General features: G+C 38.1%; 1 protein-coding gene across 3 annotated transcripts in view; it reads left to right on the forward strand.

Moving 5' to 3' along the window:
• The window catches only part of LOC149167457 (uncharacterized), a 344,481-nt gene that overhangs the window by 26,788 nt on the left and 301,885 nt on the right, over positions 1–15,808 (forward strand). For 2 of the 3 annotated variants that reach the window (XR_016260931.1, XM_089432997.1), the window contains exons 2-4: positions 537–580; positions 793–850; positions 1,141–2,289. Coding sequence is in view for 2 of the 3 variants with exons in the window: in XM_089432997.1 (XP_089289123.1) it covers positions 537–580; positions 793–850; positions 1,141–2,289 (1,251 nt within the window). In the remaining variant the exon portion in view is untranslated. The remainder of the gene's footprint in view (positions 1–536; positions 581–792; positions 851–1,140; positions 2,290–15,808) is intronic. The other variant, XM_089432998.1, reaches the window with a different exon arrangement.

A 15,808-nucleotide genomic window follows, 5' to 3' on the forward strand; every position in this document is an offset into this window, starting at 1 on the left:
TTTGTAATAGATTCAATTGCGTGAATCAATAAAATAGCCACATCAAGCAAGCAGGTTTTCCCTGTTGGGTTTCCTGAGAAAATTGTGTCAATTTGTGTGATGTGTTTTTATTTTGCTGCATATGAATTGTTAAGAAACTCTGTATCTTGGTGAAAGTAAACTAGTCTCAGTTTTCAGTTATTCATCTAAGTAGTTGCAGAGTTTTATGGAAATTTAACACTAGTACAATTTTTTTGTTTCACCATAGGATGTGTACTCCACTACTAATACATATTATATGATCATGGACTAGGTTGTTTTAGTTTTAAACCTCGAAACACTCTCTTCATGGTTCTGAGGATAAGACTTGTTGTGCGTTTCCTGTCATGGTTCTGAGGATAAATTTTATTTGTAAATGCGTTTAAGTCCTTCGTCAGTTCTGAAAATACGCTACATTTTATACTTTTCAGTATAGATATTAGAATAATCTGAATCATGATTCGTGTATATATTTTTGAGAACATATAAAACATATAAAGTGTCTTTACAATCTACAGGTAGGCAGGAATCATCTGAGAGTGAGGAGTTTTTTGATATTCAGGTACCTCTCTAAGTCATTTTTTTTTGAGTCAACTGATTGAAGGGAATATTTTAATGCCTTGTTAGTAGATTAAGAGAGTGACTAGAACATATTGTCTGTTTGGAGCAATGCTTGTTACTCTTAATACATTTTTTGAAAGGCTGTTGTCCAAGCATATAAAGTCTTCAGATTATATTTTTGACCTAAGCGGGGTCATTCAATTTTATTTTCAGAATTCAGAAGGACAAGATCATACTTTGGCAGAGATAAATCAGAGCATTAGAAAACATGGTAGGTCTGGGTTCAGTGAATCTTCTGTTTTTGGATACATAATTGAATAATTCGTATGACATGAAGGCTACAGCATGGTAGTATCTGGGTGTTTAAATATTTCATGGTAGTATTTATTTTAATGACCTGCATGTTATATATTTTCTTAATTTAAGTGAGTTTTTATAACATAGATTGATAAATTTTCCTCCATATACTGGCATCATTTTTACAAGAGCTAGTAGGATGCTGTACTACATTTAGAATCATTTATTGGAAATGATGATATTAATATTTTGCTATGTGTGCAGGAAATGATGAAAACCTTGAACGGAGGGGCAAGAGGAATCATGACCATACATTAGTTCATGGCAGTGGCAGCTGGGCCTCCAAAGTGATAGGCTTTGGCCAGGGTTCTACTGGTTCAGGTCAGGATTCAAGGTACTGGGATAGGGATGATAGGAGAAGAGGTGAAGAGTTTGACGAGGAGGATTTTCAGACCTCAGATGCATCTGTGAAGTCTGCTTTCAAGCAAAGAAGTGTTAACCTGGGGAAAGAGAAGAACAGTATCACTGAGAATGGTCTTAATAGTCATGGACAAGGTGGACCACAAAAAAATGACCATAATATTGATAAAATTGCTGGAGCAGGGCAATTTAAAGGCTCGGATAGTCAGAAAAGGGTTACGAAAAAAGCAAGGCAAGATCTTGGAAGTGGAGGTTTGTACAATGAACAAGGTCGGAATGAACTCAAACTATATGAAGCACAATATGAGGCAGATTTGAAAGGGGAATCTGGTTCAAATGAAACAGTCAATGAAAAGAGTTCACAGAAGACAGATAGCAGCATTGATATAAAAAATCGTGTTGGAGAAAAGGCCACATTGACTGAAGGAAAAATTAAGAAGACTTCACAGACACAGGATCATGAGCAGGTTAATGTAGATGACGAGTATGATGATGGTATTGATGATGTTGACATTCGTGCAGAAGATAAGAGTTCTGATATTAACCACAAGCACCCTCGTGATTTGTCAGGGATGCAAACTGATCATTTTCAAAGTAATGATAGACAGGATTTACTTGAGACTGAAAGTAACTTAGATAACGGGAATTTAAGTGAGGGAAAAATGAACAAACTTTCAGTCAGTGGTTCCAGAAGTGATTTTCATCAGGAAGTTGCTTTGTACAAAGACCATGCACAAGGTTATAATGGAAAAGATTCAGCCAATGCTCAAAATACTTTGGCTACAGATGGAAAACCAAAAGAAAGTCTGGGAAGTGACTTTGACAAGGATTTGTCTTTATTTATACATGGTTTTCCGCTAGATATTGAAAATGTTACTCTCAGAATATGGTCAGAGAACTCAACAAACATACATAGTGACAATTCTTCTTGGAAAGTGGATGCTCAGAAGAGGAACACATATCTGTCAAAAAAAAAACGTCGCAAACGCCCAAGTATGGTTTTCTACTATTTCTTCTGCTATATAATACACTTTTTCTGGATTACACATTCTTTAATTTTCCGATGTTTGAGTTCCTCTGCCATCTCCATTTCTGGATTCTCATTATGATAAGTACTCATGCCTTCCTTTTTCTCTTAGCACTGTAAGTGATGTAAAATTTCCATGCAGCTTCTGCATGATCATGTTCTGCAAAATACCAAATACCATATGATAATTAGTATATGTTTTTTTTTTTTTTGTTAATTCAGCAGAGTGTCAAAAGTGGTTTTATATTAAAGAAACACATATTGCAATCACATAATAAAAGATTTTAACTTGGTTCTGGGTTTCCAGTCAGGCTCTAAGTTGGAGGGTCATAATTGTTGAAATTTCCTAGAAATGCTTCTTAATGCAAATTCGGAAATTTCATTCACACTGGAGGTTTCCTGGATTTAATCCTTCTGAACTTTCAACCGTAGGCTGGACATGAAATATTAATTTGCAACAGCAAACAGCGGAAATATTTCACTTCACTTCAGCCCAACAAACAATGCAGCTCAAAAGAAAAGATACCAAACAAATGCCAACAAGTTTTAGCCCTTATGGTACACTTTTCCAAACATATACCGGATCTGAAAATCACTTTATTACATCAGAAAACCTGCTCTTTTATCTTCCAGTATATGTTAAATTGTTTAACGATTTCAGCTCTATGTTAATGTCAAATTATAAATCAGTTTGAACAAGTGCTGGAAATTACCTAATCAAGAAGACAATGCAATATATGTTAAATGGCCTAACAAATTCAGCTCTATGTTATGTCAAATCAGTGTGAACAAGTGCTGGAAATTACCCAATCAATAAAACAACGCAATCTGAAAATCAAATCTGCAATTTCACAATTTTGGACAGCTGGAAATATCATATATATTTATAATATATATATATACAAGATATGAAGTACATGTACATACCAAAGCTTTATCACAAATCTGGTACAATTTCTGTCCCTCCAAACCCTAGCTATGAAAAACCATGAAAACCTTAGTTACCATCAAAGATGTGCTGCAAGTTGTAATATCTTCTACAAATTGAGGATGAAAGAAGGACGAAACAGCCTATCAATCCCCATAGGCTATACAAAGGGGAAAACCTCAAAATACCCAATGTCTGGGCGAGTTTTGGGGCAACAGGGTGAAGAAACTCAAAATTGGGGTTTGGAGTGGAGTTTACTTGATCATTTAAGAAGAAGAGACCCCTCTAGAAAATCTATAAATAGAAGAAGGTTGAATTCATTTTGGAGCATCAAGTGTGGATCAGTTCATTTGTTTCTTGATCATTAGCTCCGAGGGTTTAAGACTGCTTTTCTTCTTGTCAATTTTGGTGGTGAAAGATTCCACCCTAGTTGACATCTTTCTCTTTTTCTCTGTTTAGCACAAGATTTCTATTGGACAGTGAGCTGTGTTGGTACTGGTCTTGATTTTGGTACAGGAATACTGTTGGAGGCAAAAAATGTTCTATGGGTATCAATTCTTTATTCTGGGCACAAGAATAACCATTTGAAAGGCATATCATCTAGGCTGCAAATTCCTGTTCTAGCACTGGCATATTATCTTGGCAGCAATGGTATATGACCTGGGAGGTGTACAAGTTCCTTGATCTCTTACAAAAGATCATCTGAAGGAAGAGCGAGTTCTGGTTGTAGTGCCTTATCTATTGTGAAGTATGTTCTGGGTTACAGTTTCCATTGGAAGGAATGCGAAGCCTCTGTGCTGAACGGTTGAAGCCGTTGATAAAGGATTAGGTACCCCTAAGTCCATAAAAGGAGTAAATGAAGGTTTTCTGTGGCCATTTGTGGATCTCCCGAGGAATATCACAAATTCTGAGCTTTGTATCATATTCCGAGACTGGTCTGTAAAGAATGTTGCAACATCTGCTCTCCATTAGTTGCTCCTCGACCCTTTTCTGCAGGGTTGACCACGACCTGTGAAGAAAATCTATAGCAAGGAGATGGAGACTGTAGTAGAACAAGTTCTGCAAGTTTATTGAGAACCAAATCTATTTTGAGCTTGTGATCGCTGGTTAGGGCAGTTGATTTTATATCATTCAAATCTGTAGCTTTACATGTGGATGCGTAGCTTCATCATTGTGAAACTACAGTTGTTGAATTTGTATTAAGTGCTCTTAATTTGCATTGCTGGGTTTGAATATCGTTGAATATTCTATTGTTTGTCAAATATATTACATTATTATTTTGCAAAAGGAGTCAAACTATTGAATGGCATTTTATTTTTTCTATAACCACTGAAAAGGGAAAAGACGGATTGGCAATTGTATTAAATTTACTGTTCTATTAAGAAAGAAAGGAATTTTGCTACAGGAAGCCCTAGGGCAAAAAAATTACCCTAGTACATTACAGTAGTATCAGAGTGCTGGAATCCTGCCAGCTTGTGAGCTTTGTGTATGTTTCTGGGAGACACAAGTAATGTTATAGTTAGGAAGAATAAGATTAATCACAGGGTAGACATGGAGGGTAAGGAGGAAGAGGAGATCTAGAGTCTAGACACCAGGGATCTCTTACATGTACTGATACATGGATGGACAGAAATATCAAATTTGATATTACAAGGGCAGCAGCAAGGACAACAGTTAATGCAAACATTGGCCCATGGACAACAACTTGCTCAGCTGGTGACTCATCTCATAGGAAATGAAAATGGTGCTTGCGACAACAGAACTAACATGGAAGGAAGTAGGAATCATAACCTTGGTCCTCCTAACACCAGAGAAACCAACTGAAGGAGTCGTCGATCGTTGCTTCCTCAATTCACGAATAATCAAGCCATGGCAAACCAAGAAGCTATTGAACCAAATAGACTGTTGGACAGTTACTTTCGGGAATATGCGGCACTAGAAGAAAACACTCGAGTAGTCATGACCTTAAATGAATACAGTAATTTCAGATTCAGAAACAGATCCAGGGGACAACCTAATTCTGATCTAATACGCAAGTTGAGTATACTTTCCCTTCACTCATGTGATGGATCATCTAAATGTACAATAAGTGCTTGGGTGCAAAAATTAGACTCAGCCCTATGGTGGAAGCATACACGATCCAATTTGCCACATTGCATCTAGAAGGGGAAGCGCATGAATGGTGGTATCATGGTCTAGTAACATTGGGGCATGCCAACATTACTTCTTATGAAGATTTTATGCAAAAGCTGATAGAAAGATTTGACCGGAAGAACCCAAACATCCACTTCAGAGAATTGGCACTTCTCAAGCAGACGGGATCGCATGAGGAGTTCACTGCAAAATTTGAATGCATTCTTATCACGACAACATATATATTCAAAGAAAGATTAATCATGCTTTTTACAGAGGCCTTATCCGAACCACTATAGGGCTGGGTAAAAGCATTCAATCCCACAACCCTTCAAGAGGCTATCAAGAAGACTCGTGATATGGGAAATGCAACAGTCAAATCTAAAGCCCCTCCCAAACCTTTCATTTCCCCAAAAGATAAGGAAAGGAAGGCCCCTCAAGGTGATTGGCCCAAAAGGGACAAGTTGGATGAGGAAACCCGAAGCGAACTAAGGAGGAAAAAGCTATGTTTTACTTGCAGGGAACCATGGGAACCTGGACATCGCTGTTTAGGAAAGGGGAAGATTCACTACATTGAAGTGCTCTCTGACAACGAAGAAGAAGGAGAAGATCGCACACATAACAATGATGAACCCACTGGCCTAACAATCCCAAGGAAGAACACCCATGGGAAGAAGCTAAAGAGGAAAAACCCCGTGAAGAAAAGAAATCCCGACCACAAGTTAAGATTGTGACTCTTTCAGGAACACCTAGATATTACACCTTCAGGGTCAGGGGAGTCATCAAGGGACAACGTATCACAACCTTGATTGATGGGGGAGCTACACATAATTTCATTGATGCAATGTTAGTAGTAAAGAGAGGGCTTCCCACAGAAGAATTCAAAGGTCTTGATGTAATAGTAGCGGATGGGTACAACTTGGATTGCACACGAATGATCCCAGGTTTGAGTGTAACACTTGGTAATTATACTTTCACTAGTGACTTTTACGTAATTGATTTGGAAGATATTAATATGGTATTGGGGGTTCAGTGGTTGTATTCATTGGGAAAGCACACTATGGACTACCAAGCATTGGAAATGGAGTGTAAAGCACCGAATGGCAGTAAGATAATGTTGAGGGGTATGGTAAATGGTGGACCACGGGTCCTTTCTGCCCGAAGGATGGAGGCCATTTTTAGGCACGTAGATGTAGCATATGCAGTAGAATGCAGGATTAGGAGCCAAAAGTCTCCCAACAACGACAAACTACAATACAGAGCAGACATTCAACGAGTGTTGGACAAGCATGGTCAGGTATTTGGTGATATCCCCCTAGAATTTCCGCCTAAAAGAGGATTCACATATACTGTAGAGTTGGAAGAAAGGGCTAAGCTCGTAATCACCACACCATATCGACATCCAAAGAAATTCAAAGACGAGATAGAGAAGACCATCCATGAATTATTAGCAATGGGCCATGTTAGACCTAGCTCAAGTCCATTTGCCTCATCCATGATTTTAGTGAAGAAGAAGGATGGCACGTGGAGGATGTGTATTGATTACCGAGCTATCAACAAGAAAACCATAAGAAACATGTATCCTATTCCTAGGATCGATGAATTATTGGATGAGCTTCATGGAGCAGTATATTTTTCAAAGATTGACTTGCGATTGGGTTATCACCAAATCCGAGTTCGAGAGCAGGACGTGCAAAAAATGACATTCCATTGTCACTAAGGACACTTAAAGTTTTTGGTCATGCCCTTTGGGCACACCATCGCTCCTGCCACCTTCCAGTCTTGCATGAACAACATCTTCAACAAGCAACTAAGGAAGTTCTTATTAGTATTTTTTGACGACCTTCTCATTTACAACAAGACATGGGATGATCACTTGGAACATTTGGATAAAATCTTGAGCATCATGCAGGAACAGTGACTTTATGCCAAGGCATCAAAGTATGAGTTTGGATTGACAAAGATTCTTTACTTGGTTCACATAATTAGTGCAAAGGGAAAGCAATATTGGATTGGCCTACACCCAAGAGCCTAATTGAGTTATGAGGATTCTTTGGGATTTGCAGCTATTACTGATGGTTCATCAAAGGCTTCTCTCAGTCAACTGCACCCTTGACGAATTTAACTAAAAAGGGAGCATTCAGGTGGACAGAAGAATCCGAAAAGACGTTTAACAAGCTGAAGGAAGTAATGAGCTCATTTCCAGCCTTGGCCCTCCCCGACTTTAGTCAACCCTTTGTATTAGAATGCAATGTATCAAAAGAAGGGATAGGGGTTGTCTTAATGCAAAAGGGCCACCCCATTGCATTCGAAAGTCGGAAGCTCCAGGATATTGAGAAATTGTACTTCATATACAACAAAGAGATGCTCGCTATAATGCACACTTTGGCAAATTCTGACAGTATTTTGTTGGAAAATGTAACTAGGTTCGATCTTCATTTATTGTATTTGGGTGATCATGTAATGTACTTGTCAAAAGAATAAAGAAAATTATTATATTATTATTATTCTTATTATTATTGTGACTTATTAAAGCATGGGTTTCATGCTTGGGTCACCATGTTTTAGGTCAAAGGCCCCATTGAGGACTTCTAGGATTTATTCTGAGTCAATAGAGTCATTGTACTTTTAAAGAGACCCTTCTTGGGCTTTTGAATCATGTAAAAAGGTTAAGTATTGAGTCAAATATGATTTATGTATCCTCCACACCATGTCGGCCTAGAAGAAGATCAAGTCGGCCTAAGGACCCTATTCGACCTCACATGGAGCCTATAAATACAAGCACATCGAAGTCATTTGGAGAATCACTCGCTCACAAGAAGTTCGATATCTCTAGTAGCTGGGAAAAGTGCGAAGTCTGTTACCGGGAAGTCGAAGTGAATGCAAGTTTGGGGAAGTCTATGGAGAAAGGAAAAATCGAAATTTTAGTGCCTCTCTCTCTTTGTTTCGTGCCTTGCATTGGGAGATCGAAGTATTCCAAGTTTCTCTGTTGCCGGAAGCTGCTACCTAGTTGAAGTTGCTAGAAAGGGATCGAAATTCTAGGAGGTTGACTTGGTGTGGAGGGAAGGTCTTGTCTTGGTCTAGGGTGAAGGGTCTTAAAGAATACTAAAGAAAGGGAGAATTTCTTGATTGGGTTGTCCTCTCGCGGGGGGTTTTGCCCTGGCATAGTGCCTACATCTGGTGTCTATTGTTTTTATGTGCTACTGCTTTGGTAATTGCTTGATGAACCAAAGGAAAGAAGATATAAATAATAAGAAACATCACAAGTGATTATCAAGTATAAGAAAATCTTTCTGCCTTTTTGGTTTTCTAACATGGTATCAGAGCTTTGGTGAAGAAAGAAGTAAAAGGCAGTCTCAAACACTTGATCAGGGAACCATTCAAAAGGACCATCTCAGGAAAGGAATCTACTATATTCGAGGAAGATGTCTAACACAATCAAGGGAGAGAACAAACTTGAAGGGGCCTCTAACTACAGGTCCTGGAAGAAGAGGATTGACCTAATCCTTGAGAAGAACAAGGTACTGGATTTGGTCAAAGGAAAAACAAAGAAGCCTACAAACGATTCCAGTGTCGCTGACAAAGTGAAATACAGGGAATTAGAGTTGGTGGCCATGACTCTGATGGTAGCAGGAATAAAGGACAACCTTGTCCCATTCATAGCTAACATTGATAATGCTCAGGAAATGTATGAAGCCTTGTCAAAGTTATTTACTATTAAGAACATTGGTCAAATAACAAGTTTGAAAAATGAGCTAAGGACCACAAAGATGACTAAAGAAGACATTGTGGCATCCTTCTTTGTGAAGATAGCTAGAATTAGGGATGATATCTTGACCATTGATGAAATTGTTCCAGACAAAGAACTCGTGATCACTGCTCTATTATTAGGATTGCCATCCTCTTGGGGTGCATTTGCTGTAGGTCTTAATAGTTGGAAGGAAGCTCCCACTTTTGAAGAACTATGGACTGCCCGCAGTCAGGAAGAATTAAGGATCTCATTAGTTGCCAATCTTGAAGGGGTATCAAATGCTTACATTGCTCAACATAAAGGAAAGAAATTGGAAGTTCCAATGAAGAAAGTTGACATGTCCAAGATAGAATGCTATCAATGCCATAAGAAGGGTCACTAAAAGAGTGATTGTCCCGACAATCCAAAGCATAAGAAGAGAGATAGAGATCATGCTGACTTTGTTGAGGAAGGAGACTCAAAGAAAGCCAAGCTCGAAGAATCTGACATTAGGGACTTGCACTACTAAGTTTTTTTTCTTGTAGCTTTAGATATCTTGTTTTATATGTTTTAGAATTTATAGGTTTTTAGCATATTTTGGAAAAGACATTTTTATTGTTTTTATAAGTTTGTGGGTAAGTATCCCTCAAGCTTTGGAGGGAGCCCCCAATAACTCCCTAAGATAAGTATCTCATTTCTTTTCAGTTTTTGGTTTCATGTATTCACTTAGATTTTATTAAATACCTATCACCATTCTCTCACTATTGTCTTGATTAGGAAAACATCTGCAAGAATTATGAAGGAGGACCTCTCAAGACAAGGTTTGCCAAGAAACAAAGGTATGCTTTAAATACATTAATTTTTTTATATTGAAAGGATTATTTATTTGACAGTGTATTACTAACATTGTTATGTCTAGCTATATTGAATCATAATGATTCTTGTTTTGGGTGATTCATCTCTTGATAAATCTACCCACCCCACTCATATTCTTAATTGATTTTGTAGAACCCTAGACAGGTTCTGGAAAACCCTAACTGAAGGGTATGCTAATGTGAATGTCTGAAACCCTAAATTGCTTAGGGATATTGTGAAATGTTGTTTGAAGTTTTTATTGATAATGTCATGTTTGGGATTTTGGTATGATCAGGAAAACCTAACTTGTTAGGGTTGAATGATAAAGTCTAAAATCCCGAACTTTTGAAGTTTTGGTAATGTTGGGTTTGCTATGTTTCTACATTGAAACCCTAACTCATTGGGGTTTGGTGGAATGTCAGACCCTTATACTATCTTAGAAATGATTTCCTTGGTATGTGTATGTTTCTCTGATCAAACCCTAGTCTAATCAAGTTTGTTATATGTCTAACTCTTATGGATATTTTGTGAAGTTGGGTTTGACTAACACATGATATGAAATGCCTTTTACATGATGATGAAACCCTAGATATGTCCTTTTGGTTTTAACCCTAGCTTGGTCTAGGTCAATATATGTCTAATGTATTAATGTTGTCGGACATATGATATGCTTATTCATGGCAATAAATTCCTAGATACATGGGTTGACCTAGTTACTGATGGTCATAAGTCTTAGGATTTAATATTAGTCCTTATATGAGATTCTAGAATGACGATATTTGGAAATATAGGGTTTTGTAGCTAAACCCTAGTGATTCTGAGGTCTATTTAATGATTGTTGAGATTGTGGAAATGGAATTCTAGGGTTTTGGAGTTGAACCTTAGTCGAAGAAAAATCTCTGATGTATGATGACAATATGATAATTTGAGATTTGTGTAAGATTGTTGAAATCTGAGTTTTGGTTGGGATTGATGGTTGATTGGAAATCTAGGGTCTACAACTAACCCTAGTGGAAGTTGGTCATGTTCATGACTAAGCTGTGATTGACTTTGATTGATTCTTTTGTATGAAATCTAGGATTTGTATGAAACCCTAGTGGAAAGTCTAACATATGAATTTTGAAAGGTTGTGAGATGCTTTATATTTGAATTGATTCTAGGGTTTGCTGTATGTTGTAGTAGGGTATGTCATACCTTTGAAAAAAACATTGAAACCCTAGATAGAATGAAAAGTTGTAGTCTAGGGTTTATGAGAAAGTCCCTAGCAAGATGTTGAAGAGTATATGTCTCTTGTTTATAATTAAGTTTGGGTATCTGATATGTTAAAGTTGAAATGTTTCTGTGATTCTGATATGGCTAACTTCATGCTTCTATAGATTTGGTTGTACATCCTATCTAAGTTGTGTAGGTACACAATCTTCAATGAGGATGATAATAACTCCGATGAAATGGTTGGAAGCCATGAAATATTCTCTGATGTCGAAAAGAAGAAGCTGATCTCCCTGAGGAAGCATGAATAGAAGAGATCTCCCTAAGATTAACATGGATTCCGGATAGTAAGATGCTCCCGGGTTGAGAGGGAGGGCATAGCTTGGTTTTGATTGAAGAATGAATTTCGAAGGATATGTTGCTGCATGAGAAGTAGGAAAGCATATAATTGAGGAATCTTCTGTCAAAGATTCGGTTGATAGTCCTACTAAGTTGAGAAGCAACATTTAGAACGACCCCAGAGGTTTGTATTTGATTATGTACATATGAAAGTATATTATTGATTGGGGTTGTGTTTGTACAAGTGAATCTCTTGAAGATTTTGATAGCATGCTGGTTACCAATCAGTTTGATTGGGAGAGATGGGTCATCCTTGATCTGTTGTATCAAGGGGTGTTGAGGCTTTGTGAGCTTGGGAGGACATCCGGCCGACACTTTGTGTTGATGTTTAGGTCTCGAAGTTGGAAAGGTGGCGTTGGTCATTGAGCTTCGACACACCTGGATTTCTGGGTTGATGGTTAGCAAGTAAGCTTGATGGTACCTAAAGGGGTTGAAAGCTTGAGTCCATCTTATTCCCATATGGATAGATTGCCCTGGTTAGCAATCTAGTCTGTGGCATTGAGGTGCCTAAATTGTTGAAAGACCACTTAGATAGATTGCCCTGGTCAGGAATCTAGTCCATGGCATTATGGTGCCTAAAGTTCTTCATGGTTCATATGGTTTGAGATCTTCCATTGTATTTGTACATTAGGAATACCTCCCTAGTTAAAAAGGAGTGTTGGAAAATGTAACTAGGTTTGGTCTTCATTTAATGTATTTGAGTCATCATGTAATGTACTTGTCAAAAGAATAAAGAAAAGAATTTATTATTATTATTATTGTGACTTATTAAAGCATGGGTTTCATGCTTGGATCACCATGTTTTAAGTCAAAGTCCCCATTGAGGACTTCTAGGATTTATTATGAGTCAATAGAGTCATTGTACTTTTAAAGAGACCCTTCTTGGGCTTTTGAATCATGTAAAACGGTTAAGTATTGAGTCAAATATTATTTATGTATCCTCTACACCATGTCGGCCTAGAAGAATATCAAGTTGGTCTAAGGACCCTATTCGACCTCACATGGAGCCTATAAATACAAGCACATCGAAGTCATTTGGAGAATCAGTCACTCACAAGAAGTTCGATATCTCTAGTAGCTGGGAAAAGTGCGAAGTTTGTTGCCGGGAAGCCAAAGTGAATGCGAGTTTGGGGAAGTCTAAGGAGAAAGGGAAAATCTAAATTTTGGTGCCTTCCTCTCTTTGTTTCATGTCTTGGATTGGGAGATCAAAGTCTTCCAAGTTTTTCTGTTGTTGGAAGCTGCTGCCTAGTCGAAGTTGTTGGAAAGGGGTCGAAATTCTGGGAGGCTGACTTGGTGTGGATCGAAGGTCTTGTCTGGGTCTAGAGTGAAGAGTCTCAAAGAATACTATTGAAAGGAAGAATTTTTTGATTGGGTTTTCCCCTCGAGGGGGGCTTTGCCCTAGCTTAGTGCCTACATCTGGTGTCTATTGTTTTTATGTGCTGCTGTGTTGGTAATTGCTTGATGAACTAAAGGAAATAAGATATAAAGAATCGTAATAATAAGAAACATCACAAGTAATTATCAAGGATAAGAAAATCTTTCTACCTTTCTAATTTTCTAACATATTTGGTGGGAAACAAGTTTGTAGTTAGGACAAACCACAACAATTTATGTCATTTCTTGGAGCAAAAAGACCTGAACAAACAACATCAGAAGTGGGTAAGTAAAGTTCAAGCCTATGGTTTTGATATTATGTAAAAGTGAAATGAATGTTGTGGTCGATGCACTTTCTAGGAAACTGGAACAATATTCCCTCATAGTACTCATAGAAGCTTGAAAGGCTCGTCTCTCAGCAAAATGTGCCAAGAATTAGTTTGCATGTGCACTAATCGACAAACTCATCCAAGATGACAAGTACAAAATAATCGATGACGTAATTTACTACAAAGACAAGATATACCTAGTTCCCGAATTTTCCCTCAAGGAGAAGATTTTGTAGTTTATGCATGACGTTCCATCAGTTGGACATCAGGGGTTCTTCAAAACCTACCGATAGATTAGGGAACGATTTTCATGGAAAGGTCTCAAGGAAGATGTGATTAAATACATCAAGAAATGTGTGACATACCAATAGAAAAGGTCGAGCACACATCCTACAGGGCTGCTCCAACCTCTACCAATTCCAGAATAAAAATGTGATAGCATCTCAATGGACTTCATGACAGGGCTACCCAAGACACAAGGCAAAGATTGTATCTATACCGTGGTGGACATACTAACAAAATTTGCACATTTTGCAATTTCAGCTGACTACTCGGCCAAACAAGTAGCATAACTTTCTTCAAAGAAGTCTTTAGGCTCTTGTTATCGCTCAAATTAGTAGGGGTCCAAGGAGGGAATCTTATAGAGCAACTACTAGGTCTAGTGGCAACAACGGAGCAATAGCCCACTGTGCCCTTAGCTAAAGCTCCCTGCTCTTTAAGGACTTTCATCGATGGGAGGAGACCCGATATGAGAGGAATCGCAAGGATGGATAGATCAATGATGGGATAAGGAGTGATTCCTAAAGCTTGTTCACAAGAGAGGCTCAGATAAATGACTTGCTTTTGAAGCAAGTCGACGGGCTCTCTTAGAAGGGCTTAGGGGACACTTAGACCTAGGTAAGGAGAATATCCCTTGACAAGAGGTATCCTAGAGCTAAGAATCCTTAAAGAGAAAGGTTTTTATGTAATCCTTGTGGGATTTGAGTCACAAAGTTGGGGGAACACAAAGAACCCAAGTGGACCCAAACTAAGTCAAGGGTGTGGGGTTGATCATCAATAGATGGAGCTGACTAGGTTTGGGAGGTGAATAGGATTAAAGGAATAATTTTCTCTTGGAGTTTAAATGCAATGATCCAAATGAAGACACTAACCCAAAGGGACCTAGGGAAAAGAATGATCTTCGAGCTATGGCTTGCAATATCTTGAGATTCCACCGTCAATTTGAGCTCAAAATTGGAGGGCCCCTTGAAAAGACACAAACGCAGTTTTAGATCGAATTTCAAGGGTTTTTGATGGCTACAAATGATTTCCTGTGATGCCCTAGGAGGCCTTCTAGGGTTAGGCCTAGAATTGGGAGAAGGGAAGAAAATAAAGGTTATTTTGATCAGCAAAGGAAAGCGATGATTAATGCCTTGTCTCTTTGGGCTAATGGAGTCAAGATACACCTAGATTGAGATTTTTCATATGCTAAGGAGCCCTAATTGACTTTTGCTAGCCCTTTCCAAGTGCAACAACTAGGTCATTAGAGATTTATACTTTGGCTTGCAAAAGAGATGAAGTCTCAAGGCTTTTTAACCTATTAGGGTGCCTCTAAGAACATTGACCCTACCTCTCAATGACAACACATGCAATATATCAATTATTCAAGGCTTTAAGAAGAATTTCGCATTACTTATGGCCCATACAAGAACAATGATAAAATATCTCATGCATTAGACAAGTAAGAAAATGAAATAGCATTAAATTTTACTTACAAGAGAGAGAGAGTATATCCATTCATCAATTTCGCATAAATAGAATCTCCAAAGACAATAGCGAAAATCCAAACATCATAGTGCATCAAGAAACTCCAAATTTCGTCCAAGAGAACAAGTGCGAAAATCTCAAGAGATACTAATCCAATCCAAGTGATGATGAGAGAAATGAATCATCCTCTCATCTATTTATACAATCCAATAGGGGATTCAAATGGCCTAATTTGCCTAATTTAGCCCCAAATAATAAAATAATGTACAATAATGATATGCCTTGGTGACAAGCCCACCAAGATAGCTCCAAAATAGAAAGATAAGCCTCTCAAGAGGGCAAAATAGTAAACATGATGAGTCATTGGGCCATTGAGAAGGCCTAGTGGAGTCCAAAGTGTGCCAAGTTGAGAGAATAAGCTCCAAACACAGTGATCAAGGGGTTGGCCCCTTGATATCCAAGCAAGTCACATGTGGTGCCCCAAGTGGGTGTGGGGGCACAATGACATCCTCACGGGTCTCCAAGTGGATCGATGTTAATTTTAGATAACAATGGTATTTCATATGCTTAGCACAATTTACTTCAATGTTCCTTAGCAACCTAATAACAATTTCCAATTATTTCCAGTAGCAATCACATCAACCATTAATCACATTGACAGTAAATGTAGATAGAACATAAAAACAATGCAGAAGATAAGCCAAGACAAGAGGACACCAAATGTGGCAGATGCTAGGGAAAATCCCCAATGTGGGGAAAACCCTTTGATCAAATCTTCTTAT

This window comes from Pinus tabuliformis, chromosome 5_1, assembly GCF_031772625.1.
Source record: "Pinus tabuliformis cultivar Carrire ecotype Pingquan chromosome 5_1, CPIR1, whole genome shotgun sequence".
NCBI classification, from domain to species: domain Eukaryota; kingdom Viridiplantae; phylum Streptophyta; class Pinopsida; order Pinales; family Pinaceae; genus Pinus; species Pinus tabuliformis.